This window comes from Podarcis vaucheri, assembly GCF_965113315.1.
Source record: "Podarcis vaucheri genome assembly, chromosome: 12".
Classification (NCBI taxonomy): domain Eukaryota; kingdom Metazoa; phylum Chordata; class Lepidosauria; order Squamata; family Lacertidae; genus Podarcis; species Podarcis vaucheri.
This window is the reverse complement of record NC_138750.1, coordinates 17,798,122-17,813,311: the sequence shown is the minus strand read 5'-3', so window position 1 is coordinate 17,813,311 and position 15,190 is coordinate 17,798,122. Positions and strand designations below refer to the sequence as shown.

The following is a 15,190-nucleotide window of genomic DNA, read 5'->3' as shown; positions in this document are numbered from 1 at the left end:
GGACCGGCGACATCATGCGGACTTCATGTCCCCCAACCCCTGGGTTACATGAAGAAATGTTTTCTTTTGCCTGTCCCGAATCTAACAAATGCCTTTTGGTGTAAGAACAAAAGGTTACCCTGTCTTTCTTCAGTCTGCAGAGAAACTGCCATTGCAGACCTCGTGTTCCTGGTGGACGGATCATGGAGCATCGGAACAAAGAACTTCAAAAGCATGCAAGACTTTCTGTACACCATGGTTGACGGCTTGGACATTGGACCGGATAAAATACAGGTCGGGCTGATTCTGTACAGCGACCTGCCTCACAACGAGTTTTTCCTGAACACTTTCCACCGCAAAGAGGACATCTTAAACCGGATTCGGAACTTGCACTACAAAGGAGGGGGGACCAAAACTGGGAAGAGTTTGAAGTTTATGCTGGACCATCAGTTCAACGAAGTGGCTGGCAGTCGGCGCCGCGAAGGCGTCCCCCAAGTGGCAGTTGTGATAACAGACGGGGAAGCTCAGGATGATATCCGTGAGCCCTCAAAGCTGGTCAAGAGCGCAGGCATCACCCTCTATGCTTTGGGCATTAAGGATGCTGTTTTGTCGGAGCTTCAGTTAATCGCAAGTGACCCGGACAAGACGCATGTCTACAACGTGGAAGATTTTGCCGGCTTGCAGGGCATCTCCCAAAATCTGCTTCAGGTGATTTGTACTACTGGCGAAGAAGCCTCTCAACACATCACTCAGATTTCTCCAGGTAAATCCAAAAGTGTGTGTGTGTGTATATACAGTGGTCTTTTTTTAAAAAAATCCTTCCTAGCTATGGTTTTCCCAGTAGTGATGTATGGAAGTGAGAGCTGGACCATAAAGAAGGCTGATCGCTGAAGAATTGATGCTTTTGAATTATGGTCCTGGAGGAGACTCTTGAGAGTCCCATGGACTGCAAGAAGATCAAACCGATCCGTTCTGAAGGAAATCAGCCCTGAGTGCTCACTGAAAGGACAGATCCTGAAGCTGAGGCTCCAATACTTTGGCCACCTCATGAGAAGAGAAGACTCCCTGGAAAAGACCCTGATGTTGGGAAAGATGGAGGACACAAGGAGAAGGGGATGACAGAGGACGAGATGGTTGGGCAATGTTCTCGAAGATACCAGCATGAGTTTGACCAAACTGCGGGAGGCAGTGGAAGACAGGAGTGCCTGGCGTGCTCTGGTCCATGGGGTCATGAAGAATTGGACACGACTAAACAACAACAACAGCAAGATCACAAAATCTTTTTCATTCAGCAGCATGCTACCAGGTGTCAAGGCTTCAGGGAATCCTATCCCTCTCACTGTGGGATGAGTTCTTACGAAGTAGCTTATTCAACATTCACAGAGAGAGTTGAAGGAATGCTCTCTTAGATAATGGTGTTGCTCCAAGTCAAGTCCCACCCTCTCTGTCTCTTCTATTCTACGTCACCCATGCACAGGCTGATCTGAGCTTTCTGCCTCTGAGCTTTCTGTTCTACTACTTTCAAGGCCTGCCTGGTTCTGGGAGAGGGGAAGGGGTCAGGAATGCTTTCAAGAGACACTGAGTCTGTTAACTGTCTCTCCCCTGGTGGTTCATCCTGCTGCTCTCCCAATATTTTCCAGCTCCTCCCCTCTGCAGCCTCTGAATTATGCCCTTCTGCAAACCACTGTTCTAAATCTATACTGTCCTTCTCTTTTCTGGAAGTTGCAGGAAGGTGAGAGTGTTCCCACCATTCCTCCTCAGTCTAGTCCCTGAAAGCCAGTGAGGCGTTGTCAGGGGTTCAGGAGCAGAGGCAAGGGCAAGGGAGGAAACAGAGAGCGAGGGGGAGGAGGCAGAAGAAAGGATGAGTGATGACGACGACCCGAGATCTCCGAGTCTTTCCAGTGAATCGGAAGATTCACAGAAAGGAGCACCAGTGGCCAGGGCAAGGGGGGAGCCTAGGGGGACACCCCAGGAGGAAAGGGCCAGAGGGAGCTCAGAGGGGAGCAGTTGGAAATCGGGACCAGCGTCACCAACAGAGAGCAGGGGAGAGGAAGGGAGTCAGGTATCAAGCGCTGGCAGCTCACAACAGGAGGGAGGGCACGAGTCAGGAGTGGCCACACCTCCATCAGGGAGCGAAGAAACGGTCAGACGGAAAGTGGAAGGTTGGGCGCGCGCGCCAAGTTCAAATGCACAGGAAGGTGGCGCAGTAAGCAGCCCGGAAAGGGAGCCAGGTCCTAAAGCCCGGCACAAGGAGACAGAAGGGTCCGGGGGGTCAGCGTCAGAAGAGTCCCGGAAGGAAGAGACCCCGGGGGGCAGAGGGACCCAGAGAAGAACAGTCAGGCGGAAAAGGTGGAGTAAGGCTAGGATATTAAGTTGGTGTACAGGAGGCGGGGACCCAGACAGAGCTTCGCCGATCTAACCATAAGACGTAGAGTTGCACGCAGCAGCTTGAGAATGGGAACTGTAACTCAATAAAGACTTTTACTAAATGATCGCTGGCTAGCGTGATCCTCTGTGAGCTAGGATCGGGGAGCAACTCTGACAGGCGTGTACATAAAGACGAGGGCATGTGTTCTATACGAAGAACCTGATTCAAGATAAATTCAACCGGTAAGTGTGATGGCCTGGGATTCAGACTCGGATACTGAACCTGAGGAATCCCAGCCTGCACAGGAGTCCCCGCCTCCAGAACCAGCTGAGCTGGGGCTGGGGCAGGAGCCTGAAGGGTCCTCACCTGTGCTGGATCCTCAGGTGCAGGCACCAGCCGAGTCTGCTCTGGCTCCTGAGGGGATGGAGGACCCATTGCCTGCAGGTGCTCCACTCTCAGCCCCGTCAGAGGAAGCTGAGGTTGCCTCTGGGTCCGGTAACCCTCCAGCCTCTCCTGAGCTGCAGAGGCTCAGGGCAGAGAGGTGGAGGGAACTAAGTTCCCGCAGGAGGAGTGCTCGCCTCCAGGCCAGGAAAAGCGAGTCACCAGAGGATCGGGGCTGCCCTATGCCTCAGGGCAGATAAAAGCCGGCCAGCCCCGGTCCCAAGTTGCGGGAGCAACATTGTTGGTTGCTAGTTCCTGCCTGAAACCTGTCCTGCTTTCCTGCCTGAGCTCCTGACCCGCCCTGGCTCCCTGCTTGCATGTCTGTTCCTGACTTCACCCGACTCCCTGCCCTGCACCCAGCTTCAGCTACTATGGACTGCCTCCACGTTGCACCTTTGATCATGGACCAGACTTGGACCTTGCCTCTTGGGTAACCCACGGGACCAGCACAGTAAGGCTATTTTCTCACATCATGCTGAACTCATTATGGCCAACTTCTGAGTGGACACGTACTGCACTTATTGCCAGAGACGTCGCTTAAAAAGAAGAATTAGACAACCAGAAAAACTAAATGAAATCTGTCACTTCTGAATGCTGGTGGCGGGTCAGTGTGTCTGGCTGTTAACCAGAAGGTTGGTGGTTCGAGCCCATCCTGTGGGCAGGATTTGTGCATTGCAAGGGGTTGGACTAGATGGCCCTTGGGGTCCCTTCCAGCTCTGCAGTCCTATGACTCTATGATTCACAGCACAGAACATGGAAGATAGCTAATTTTCAATATGTGATAGTTTATCCACTTTTAGATGTTTACATTTAAAATGCAAAGAGAAAATATACAGAAAGTTGCAAAGGTTGTGTGTGAAATCAGCCAATATCTCTTTTCTTTAACTGCCCTTTTCTGGCTTGTTCTGATGATGGGTGTAGTAGGATTTTCTGGGCCCAGTACACAGTGCATTGGTTCCCTTCACCTCACTCACAAAAGGGAGTACAGATGCACATAAAATTTGTATATTTTTGCGTCATTTGCAAATTTGTATCCTCATTTGGGGAGGTCCAAAAATCAGGGGAAACCCACATATGAAATAATATATCTGACAGACAGAATGTCAACAGTGAAGCTTTCTTTGTATTGTATTTCCATATAACTCCTTTCACCTCCTTTGTAGAAAGAAAGAAAGAAAGAAAGAAAGAAAGAAAGAAAGAAAGAAAGAGAGAAAGAGAAAGAGAAAGAGAAAGAGAAAGAAAGAAAGAATTCAGAGTCTGGATGTGGTACAGCGCTAACCTTTGTACTGTTTTCATATTTTGGTGGCCCTGATTCTGAGAAAACATTTTACAATGTTCTCGCTTAGAGAAAATCCTCAAGAGAAGCTGTTTGAGAAAACAATTCTGTATCAGGAAGCTTTTAATGTTTGATGCTTTATTATGTTTTATATATTCTGCAAGCTGCCCAGAGTGGCTGGGGAAACCCAGCCAGATGGGATGGGGGTATTAATAATAATAATAATAATAATGGCTGGCCACATAAATGCCGGCTATGTTTTAGTTTGAAACCACCTCAAACAGAAAAGCAATAACCAATTCCTGTCTCGCTTTTTAAAACTTCTTTCTTGTTTAGTGTGCCGAAAAGCCACCATGGCCGACATTGTGTTTTTGGTGGACAGTTCCACTAGCATTGGCGAGGAGAATTTCCAGAAGGTGAAGAGCTTTCTGTACACCATGATTTCCAGCCTTGACATTGGCCCGAATCAGGTTAGAATTGGGCTGGCCCAGTATAGTGACAGCGCCTACAGGGAATTCCTCTTAAACCAGTATTCTTCAAAGAGCGACATTCTGGAACAAATACAGAATTTGCCCTTCCGGAAGGGAGGCACTAACACAGGCGCTGCCTTGGATTTTATCGGGGAAGAGTACTTCACGGAATCTGCCGGGAGCAGAGCCCGGGAAAACTTCCCCCAGGTTGCCATTCTGCTCACCGATGGCGAGTCCAGTGATGAAGTCAAGGTTCCCGCTAGCAAACTGAGGGCAAGAGGCATCTCTGTTTATGTGGTGGGGATTGGGGTCCAGAACACCACCGAACTGCAGGAAATTGCCAGCCGGCCTTTGAATAAGTTTCTGTTCAGCACCGACAGATTTGATATCCTCGAAGAACTCTCCGCCAGTCTCCTCCGAACGATGTGCTTTGCAGTGGAGAGCCAGATTACAGGTAAGCAAAGATATCTTCTGGGGAGACTTGTGGGCTGCTCAGAAGCTTTTCTCCCCCCCCCCATTTTTTAAAATTGGTTTTCCCAAATTTTTAAACAAACAAACATACATACATCTTAACTGTACTTGATCCAATTTTAGTAACATTGTCAAGTGACTTCCTCAAATCCCCCCGGCTGAATTTCAGTGTCTATCATTGTAACAGTTTTCCAAAACTAATTTTCTCATAAAATTAACTTAATCACTTAACATGTTACCTTGTTTTCATTTTGACTTTAAACATATTACAGTGGTACCTCGGGTTAAGTACTTAATTCATTCCGGAGGTCCATACTTAACCTGAAACTGTTCATAACCTGAAGCACCACTTTAGCTAATGGGGCCTCCTGCTGCCGCCACGCCACCGCTGCGCGATTTCTGTTCTCATCCTGAAGCAAAGTTCTTAACCTGAAGCACTATTTCTGGGTTAGCGGAGTCTGTAACCTGAAGCGTATGTAACCTGAAACGTATGTAACCCGAGGTACTACTGTATTCTCTAACATGATTAAATCCTAAGCCTATCTGGTAATTGCAAGTTTTTCCAATTAAGTTATCTTAGCATATTTAACTAAATAGTCTTTGAATTTCATTGCTCAGAAGCTTTTCTGCCAACAACCCTGAGCTGCTCTTTGAACCTCTACAAAATGGGCGTTTAAAGAGCAGTGCGTGGCTTTGCAGCATAACTTCTGACAGCGTCGCCCATCCCCTCACACACGCAGAAAACGCTCACTTAAGTCAACTAAAGGCAACCAACCATGCCCTAACCCCTTCTCCCCAACCTCTCTCACGGCCAAGAGAATATTAAAAAATGAATAGAAAGAGAATCTACCCAAGGGACGCCGACACAAAACCCCACAAGTACACTAAATAAAATAATGACAGTTTTACCATCCCTTCTCCCCCTCTGTCCCCCCTCTCTCCCACAAACATATACAGTGGTACCTCAGGTTAAGTGCTTAATTCGTTCCGGAGGTCCGTACTTAACCTGAAACTGTTCTTAACCTGAAGCACCACTTTAGCTAATGGGGCCTCCTGCTGCTGCCGCGCCGCCGGAGCACAATTTCTGTTCTCATCCTGAAGCAAAGTTCTTAACCTGAAGCACTATTTCTGGGTTAGCGGAGTCTGTAACCTGAAGCGTATGTAACCCGAGGTACCACTATATTGTATACAACACTAATGTCTCAAACTGAATGTAACTGATCTATAGAAAAGACTCTGCGATCTGGAAAAAAGTGACAATGCCCGTACTTTTGTAATTGAAGAAAATCTTCAATAATAATAATTTTTTTAAAATAAAAACATACCCAGAGTGCTGCACTGTGTTTTGGCTTCACGTACCTGCTCCTAGCAGGGGACCTGCTTTCTGAAATTCAATAAGCATGGAAGTAATGTAATTTTAATCCTATAATGACACACATTATACAATTATAAACTGCAAGAGCAGATCATAAATTCTATGAACTCTGGGAAATGATTTCAGTTGGTTTTATAATTCTTCTGCAGATTGGCAGATTGCAGTGCAATGGTATATAGTGGTACCTCAGGTTAAGAACTCAATTCGTTCCGGAGGTCTGTTCTTAACCTGAAACTGTTCTTAACCTGAGGTACCACTTTAGCTAACAGGGCCTCCCGCTGCCACACAATTTTGGTTCTCATCCTGAGGTAAAGTTCTTAACCCGAGGTATTATTTCTGGGTTAGTGGAGTCTGTAACCTGAAGCATCTGCAACCTGAAGCATCTGTAACCCGAGGTACCACTGTATTAAAATATGTTGTTTTTTCCTCCAGCATTTACAAAGCACTATGCTGACGTAGTTTTCCTTATCGACTCCTCTGACACAATGGGCGCCGACAACTTTGAAGCAGTCAAAAAATTCACCGCTCAGGTTGTCGAACAACTAGATGTCGGGGCTGGCAGGTACCAGATTGGCTTCGCGCAATACAGTGGAGAAGGGAAGAGAGAATTTTTGCTGAACACTTACGAGAGTAAGGAAGATGTTCTCAACCACATCCAGAACAGCGTCGAATTCATAGGAGGCCCTTCGCAGACTGGGGCTGCCCTGCAATTTCTGCAAGAAGTCTATTTTACTGAGGAAGCTGGGAGCCGGTTTAACCAAGGGACGCCACAGTTTACGGTGGTCGTCACCTCCGCTAAATCTGAGGATGACGTCAAGGAGTCCGCAAAGCGACTGAAAGAAATGGGAGTGAAAGTTGTAACGGTTGGCATCTTGGATTCTGACAGGGTCGAAATGGAGGAGATTGCTACTGACACTTTGGTTTTTCAGGCCGATGATGTACAGAGCCTTGACCAGTTTCAGCAGACTGTGGTGGATATTTTGGACGTATCAGTTCATCAGCACTACAATGATGCTCCGGACATAGATGTGCCAGCAGGTAATTATTTCCCTGGAGAGAAAATTTCACGCTAAAGTAGATTATAAGGTGGAGAATTCTGTCAGTCATCCGGTCCCCTGCAAATACAGTGGTGCCCCGCAAGACGAAATTAATTCGTTCCGCAAGTTTTGTCGTCTAGCGAATTTTTCGTCTTGCGAATCACGAAATCCCATAGGAATGCATTGAAAATCAATTAATGCGTTCCTATGGTCAAAAAAAGTCCAAACAAAGCCAAATTTGGTACAACAACAGTTTATTAACTGCTCTTTAAAGTCACACATACTGTAAAGAGCAGTTCAAAAATTGAAGGGAAAATAAATTAACTTTATAAACAAGACATGTCTTTGTTTTTAGACAAAGGAAACAAAGTCGCGAGACGTTTTCGTCTTGCGAAGCAAGCCCATAGGGAAATTCGTCTTGCGAGGCAAATCGAAAACGGAAAAACCTTTCGTCTAGCGAGTTTTTTGTCTTGCGAGGCATTCGTCTTGCGAGGTACCACTGTATGGCATTACTGTTATTCAGAAAGCGAGTTCTCTTTAACTTCCCTGAACATTTCTTTCTGTAACAAGGAGAGTTTTCCTCAGATGAATCTTCCTTGAATGAGAATAGCATGGATTTTTAAAAAAGGGTTGTTAGTAATACTGCCAGGGATACAATCAAAAGAAACTTTTCTAGAGCCCAAAGCAAATGCCACTGGCTTTATTGACATTTGTTATAGGACACGCATGACTGAAGGACGGTTCTAGAATTTTCCCAGTATGCTTCCCAGTATGAGCTCACCACATGATATACATTTACAAGCATGTGTTTCCCTTTCATACATTCCAGTTCTTTCCCGATGAGCTCAAATGAGCCTAGGGCTCTCGTACCTACGGTACTGCCCCTCCTGGTATGTCCCACGGAGGACCTTAGGGTCTTCAAATAAAAACATCTTGGAGATCCCGGGCCACAGGGGGGTTAGGCTGGCCTCAACCAGAGCCTAGGGCCTTTTCGGCTGTGGCCCCGAGCTGGTGGAATGCTCTGTCACAAGAGACTAGGGCCTTGCGGGACTTGACATCTTTCTGCAGGGCCTGCAAGACAGAGCTGTTCCACCAGGCCTTTGGCCAAGGCACAGTCTGACCCCCTCCTTTGGTAATCCTCACAGAACTCTAGCCCAATGGTTGCCATTAATTTGACCCTGAATTGATTTTAGAATGAATTGATTTTAGAATGTATTTCAATTAATTGTGATTTTATGTAAACTGTGTTATTTTTATTGTTGTTAGCCGCTCTGAGCCCGGCTTCGGCTGGGGAGGGTGGGATATAAATAAATTATTATTATTATTATTATTATTATTATTATTATTATTATTATTATTAGTCCTGTGAAAATGGCCTGGATGAGGCAAGGGGTGGGCATGCAGAACTGATATCCTCTGGAGGTGTCCTGGCTTTCAGACTAATCAAATCCTCACACGGCATTTCGTTGTGGAGCGTTTGCATAAATTCTCCTCTGCGGATGAGTTATTATCAACCTTTTCACCAGACTCCCACATAACCAGCATTACACATTGTTCACCCTGGGGCAGCTTTGCCTGTTATCTCCTGCCCAGGGGCGCCATTGGGGGGCGGGGGAAGGCAAGGAAATTTTCAAGGAGGGGCCTGGACCCTTTCAATATCCCACATCGACAGCTCCCTCAATCATGGCAGCAAGTTTGCATGCCTGCTCCTGTCCGTGCTTAAATAGTCATGAATTCAGACCAAAGTCCTATCCAAATGTACCAGTGGGGGTTACTTCAGAACTGAGCTATCAACATCTCTTAGTATGGAAGGTCATGGGAGGGGACTCTCAGGCTGGGCCCCAAATAGGCCCATCCCACATCTGCTCAGGCCACACCCCCTCTTCTCAGGCCACGCCCTCTCCAAGTGCTTTTGCCTGGCAGGGTAGTGTCCTTGAACTGTGGTAACGCATCTCACTTGTCTGGATGGATGGAGAGGTACGTAACTATGGAAACCTCTGGCACCCGCATGGCTGGGATACAGCCTAGAGTAGAAGGTAAGAGTCGCACCTATGGCTCCGCCCACTTTTGCCATATTTCACTTCTGGCTCCGCCCCTCCCCACCATGGAAGCTAGCCTAGGAGGGGATGCAGGCTTCTAACTGGAAAAGATTCCCCATCCCACCATTCTCTAACTCTGATGTGCTTGTTTTGCTCGCAGTTTGCTCCAGCGCATCCCTGGCAGACATTGCGTTCCTTGTGGACGAATCCAGCAGAATCGGGCTGAGGAATTTCCAGCTGATCAGGGCTTTTCTCCTCAAGATTATCAGCGCTCTGGATATAGCCCCGGATAACGTACGGGTCGCCTTGGTACTTTATAGCGATGAGCCCAGGCTCGAGTTTGGCCTGAATGCAATTCGAGACAAGTCGGAGATGGTGAATTATGTGAAAACGTTGCCGTACCGTGGCGGCGAATCATACACTGGCGCTGCCATCAACTTCCTGAGGAAGAACGTTTTCACCAAAAGAGCCGGGAGCAGGAAGGATGAAGGAGTTCAGCAGCTGGCGGTGGTGATCACGGACGGCCAGTCCGTAGATAATTTCACAGGACCCGCTTCCAAGCTTCGACGGAGCGGCATCACCGTGTACGCCGTGGGCATCCAAAACGGCACTGAGAGTGGCCACCTGCACAAGATTGCATCTCATCCCCCCAGGAAACACGTCTCCAATGTGGAATCGTTGTTGCAGCTCTCGAACATCGAGTGGAAGATAAAGAAACGAATTTGTACCGATATTGTTTCGGTTGCATTTAGCATCCCGGTGCGGTCCCGTACCCTGAAGGAAGGTAAGAGACTCCTGTCGCCATCGGTCCCCAAATCCTATCCCTTCGAGCTGGGAAGAGAGAGCCAGTGTGGTGTAGTGGTTAAGAGCGACAGACTCGTAATCTGGGGAACCGGGTTCGTGTCTCCACTCCTCCACATGCAGCTGCTGGGTGACTTTGAGCTAGTCACACATTTTTGAGCTGGCAATATATTGCGAATCATGATGTGTATGTGTGTGTGCTATGCAAAAATCGCAAGGGGGGAGGGACCGTGAAGCCAGCAGGTGCCTCTACATCAGGCGTAGGCAAACTTGGCCCTCCAGATGTTTTGAGACTACAATTCCCATCATCCCTGACCACTGATCCTGTTAGCTAGGGATGATGGGAGTTGTAGTCCCAAAACATCTGGAGGGTCGAGTTTGCCTATGCCTATTCTACATTATTTCATCCTTATTTCAGACATCGTGATATATAAGTATATTGTGATGTTTAGCTGGTGATATATCACAGTGTTGAAAACCAGGTATCGCCCAGCCTTACAGCCAGTGTGGCGTAGCGGTTAAGAGCGGTGGACTCGTAATCTGGTGAACCGGATTCGCTTCCCCTCTCCTCCACATGCAGCTGCTGGGTGACCTTGGGCTAGTCACACTTCTCTGGAGTGTTTGTTGTGGGGGAGAAAGGGAAAGGAGAATGTTAGCCTCTTTGAGACTCCTTTGGGTAGTGATAAAGCGGGATATCGAAACCAAACTACTCCTCCTCCTCCTCCTCCTCCTCCTCCTCCTCTTCTTCTTCTTCTTCTTCTTCTTCTTCTTCTTCTTCTTCTTCTTCTCCTTCTCCTTCTTCTTCTTCTGTGTGATGTCATTTTCCCATCCCTTCTGAAGACGAAGGAACACATAGCAATTCCTCTTCCTCTCTCTCTTCCATTGGCATGCCTCTGCTTGCTCCAACTTTAGGCACATGCCTGAAGTTGGCTATACTTTAAATATAAATATTTTTTGCCTGCATAGTTTTTACTGCTGCCATTGCTGTGAACCAATGCAAGATTACAAGTAAGTAAATCATATTTTTATTTTTTTATATAATTTTTATTACATTTTCTGTTTTGCATTTTAAAATACTCATTTTACATCCCTAAGATATCAATGACTTCCCTTCTTCTCTTTCCATGGTTCATTTTACATACCATAAATCCCTGCATATTTTACAGAAACTATACCATTCAATATTCCATTATTACTTCCATCAAAACTTATTTACACTGTTGAATTTATCTTAATGCTGCCAGTGTTTTGAGCTGTACACAATTATTTCCCATATATCCAACAAACGTTTTTCAATCTTCTTTAAAGGTGTGTTCTTCTTGTTTTCTTATTCTGTATGTTAAGTCTGCAGGTTATGCATATTCTGCCAACTTAAGTTGCCATTCTTCTTTGGTTGGGACGTCGTTCATTTTCCATTTCTGGGCTAACAAAACACAAGCCGCAGTAGTGGCACACATAAATAACCTTTATTGACACTTGGGAATTTCAGTCTGAATTATCCCCAACAGAAAGGACTCTAGTTATGGGGAGGAAAGTACTTTTAAACAGTTTTTTCAATTCATTATGAATCATTTCTCAATACCCTTTAACCCTTTTGCAAGTCGACCACATATGAAAGAACCTCTTTGCATCTCCAGCACTTATCTCATTAAGGCTTATACTTATGATTTACTCTGATTTACTATAAGAGTAAACCATATTTTTAAACCTACTTTCCAAGTTGTTGAGGGGTAAGAAAGGAAAAGCCTTCCTTCATAGCTGGTCTTGCTCAAAACAAGGTTTCTCAGACTAATTCCTATGCTTTTATTTTGCTGCCAAGGATGGGATTTTGAAACTGTGTTCAATCCACACATGCAGGTGCTCAGAGGGATGAATTGCAATCAATATATCCTTTCCTACCCATTACATTACAACCCATTACAACACACCCCACAGCTTTCAGGCTGGATGCAGCACCTACCAGCGGTACCTACGGGACCGCCTCTCCTGGTATGTCCCACAGAGAAACTTAAGGTCTTCAAACAAAAACATCCTGAAGGTCCCAGGCCACAGAGAGGTTAGTCTGGCCTCAACTAGAGCCAGGGCTTTTTTGGCTTTGGCTCCAATCTGGTGGAACGCTCTGTCACAAGAGACTAGGGCCCTGCGGGACTTGACATCTTTCCGCAGGGCCTGCAAGACAGAGCTGTTCCACCAGGCCTTTGGTCAGGGCACAGCCTGACTCCCTCCTTTGGCAATCTTCACAGAACTTTAGTCTAATGGTAGCCATCAATTTGAGTTGAATTAATTTTAATGAAATGATTTTAGAATGTTGTATTATTTTATTGTTGTTAGCCGCCCTGAGCCCGGCTTCGGCTGGGGAGGGCCGGATATAAATAAAATTTATTATTATTATTATTATTATTATTATTATTATTATTACCAGAAAGGAAGCTGTTGGGAGAAATTGATTTTTGGAGGGCAAAGGCTGGGTGCACGATAGGTTCAATATGGCAGGGGGATGGACTCGATGGCCCTTGTGGTCACTTCCAACTCTATGATTCTATGATTCTATGTCTCCCTGTCATCTCATCTTGTAAATTTGCCTCTATTCCACTGGACTGGAGAGGTTCTTTCCTGTATTGTTGTGATCTGCCTTTTAGTACTCAGATTAGTCTGGCCTTGCCACTTAGTACTCAGATTAGTTGCCACTTGGTAGATAATAGCTTTTTTGTGTATTCACTCACCACACATTTTTGTTCAGGGAAATGAATTTATATTATGCAGCATTTTGGGGTTGTATCAAACTAAGTTCTTTTCAGAGCAGACACACTGAAAAAAATGGGCCCAAGTTAGTCCTGGGACTCATTTACACAGCTGCAAATGAAACGTCATAAATGTGTTGTAAAGCACAATATGCAAATGTGACACTAGATGGCGAGAGTGAGCTATGCAAAATTCAATGTATTTTTAAAAACGGTTTTTTTAAAAAAGCATTTTCACAGCGTTTTTTATATGCGTGTAGTAGATTCCACCGTGGCGATTAATTTCAGCAGCTCTACGCAGAATATGACTAACATCACCCGCAACCCCATTTCAGTTATTGGAAGGGAATCAAGCATTTATTTATTTTTGAACACCACTGTAAATGAATTGTTCTTCTTCTCCTGTTTCTACTCTACTAGGCTGTGAGCAGACCGAGGAGGGAGACATTTATTTCTTGATCGATGGTTCGGGCAGCATCAGTTGGGAGAACTTCCAAGACATGAAAACCTTCATGAACGAAATGATCGGCATGTTTCAGGTTGGAGCTGACAAAGTCCGTTTTGGGGTTGTTCAGTATGGAAGCACTCCACAAATAGAGTTTGAGATCACCCAGTACAATAGTGAAGCACAATTAAAGGAAGCCATCAAGGAGATTCAGCAGATAGGTCGGGGGACCAACACAGGGGATGCTTTAAGTGACATGCAACACCTGTTTAAAATCTCAGCTAGGAGCAACGTCCCCCAGTTCCTCATCGTCATTACGGATGGAAAATCACAGGATCAGGTGACAAAAGCAGCAGAGGAACTGAGACAGCAAGGGGTCGTGATCTATGCCATTGGTGTCAGGGATGCTGTTCAAGAAGAACTGGAAGATATCGCTGGGACAAAAGACCGGACGTTTTTCGTGAACGATTTTGATTCCCTGAAGCTCATCAAGCACGATATTGCACAGGATATCTGCTCTCCTGAGGGTAAGGTGTTTTCCTTTGGAAATAAAAGTTTTGTTTTATTAGCTTTCGAGAAAGGAAACCCGAGTCTAAAAAAGCAGATACGGACAAATCAGAGCAAGTCTTGACTTACTGGTGTACGATAACGGAAAAGGTGTTTTCCTAAATCTGAGAGTTTCAAGTTTTTGCTAAGTAAGTATTCTAAAAGACCCACATATTTGCAAGCAAATACTGCATGCATTGAGCCATGGGTAGGCAAGCTAAGGCTCGGGGGCCGCATCCGGCCCAATCGCCTTCTAAATCCAGCCCACAGACAGTCCGGGAATAAGTGTAGTTTTACATGAATAGAATGTGTCCTTTTATGTAAAATGCATCTCTGGGTTATTTGTGGGACCTGCATCGTGTTTTTACATGAGTAGAATGTGTGCTTTTATTTAAAATGTATCTCTGGGCTATTTGTGGGGCATAGGAATTCATTCTTTTTTATTTTTTCAAAATATAGTCTGGCCCCCCACAAGGTCTGAGGGGACAGTGGACCGGCCCCCTGCTGAAAAAGTTTGCTGACCCCTGCATTAAGCTAATGGTATCAGTGGTATATATTTTTTTACCAATTACGGTATTTTTTGCTCTATAAGACTCACTTTTTCCCTCCTAAAAAGTAAGGGGAAATGTGTGTGCGTCTTATGGAGCGAATGCAGGCTGCACAGCTATCCCAGAAGCCAGAACAGCCAGAGGGATTGCTGCTTTCACTGTGTAGCGATCCCTCTTGCTGTTCTGGCTTCTGAGATTCAGATTTTTTCCCCCTTGTTTTCCTCCTCCAAAAACTGGGTGCGTCTTGGACTTCCGGGGTGGCGCCATCGGTAATGGCGGACTCCCTCTGATCCGGAGGGACTAGCTCCGTGGAAAACGGGTCTTCCCGCTACGGCTAAGCGGGGACCCTTTCAAAAATCACAGGCAGATGAAGCCTGTGACCATGGGACTCGGCGGGCACCTTTCGCGCCCCCCAACTCTTAAATGAACCACGTTACGGGCTCCGGAGCGAAGAGGGGCAAGTGGCGCGGTGCTGAGAGTCAACTGCTTCTTCCGTGGAGCGAAGCTGCACAGCCGTTGCCGGAGAGCACTGCCTTTTTCCTGGGACAATTTGGCTTTTAAAACAATTACCCATGAGTAACTTAATTTTGGACAATTGGACTTTAAATAACGACCTGAGAGTAGAAAGGAAAATTGGACTAAGAAATTCTTCT

The 15,190-nt window shown here is 46.0% G+C and overlaps 1 protein-coding gene across 1 annotated transcript in view; it reads left to right on the top strand.

Moving 5' to 3' along the window:
- LOC309515365 (collagen alpha-4(VI) chain-like) overlaps window positions 1–15,190 on the top strand; it is a 103,993-nt gene that overhangs the window by 9,607 nt on the left and 79,196 nt on the right. Inside the window, exons 4-8 of the mRNA XM_082193161.1 lie at window positions 134–742; window positions 4,401–4,988; window positions 6,813–7,418; window positions 9,617–10,240; window positions 13,419–13,970. Coding sequence (XP_082049287.1) covers window positions 134–742; window positions 4,401–4,988; window positions 6,813–7,418; window positions 9,617–10,240; window positions 13,419–13,970 — 2,979 coding nt within the window. The remainder of the gene's footprint in view (window positions 1–133; window positions 743–4,400; window positions 4,989–6,812; window positions 7,419–9,616; window positions 10,241–13,418; window positions 13,971–15,190) is intronic.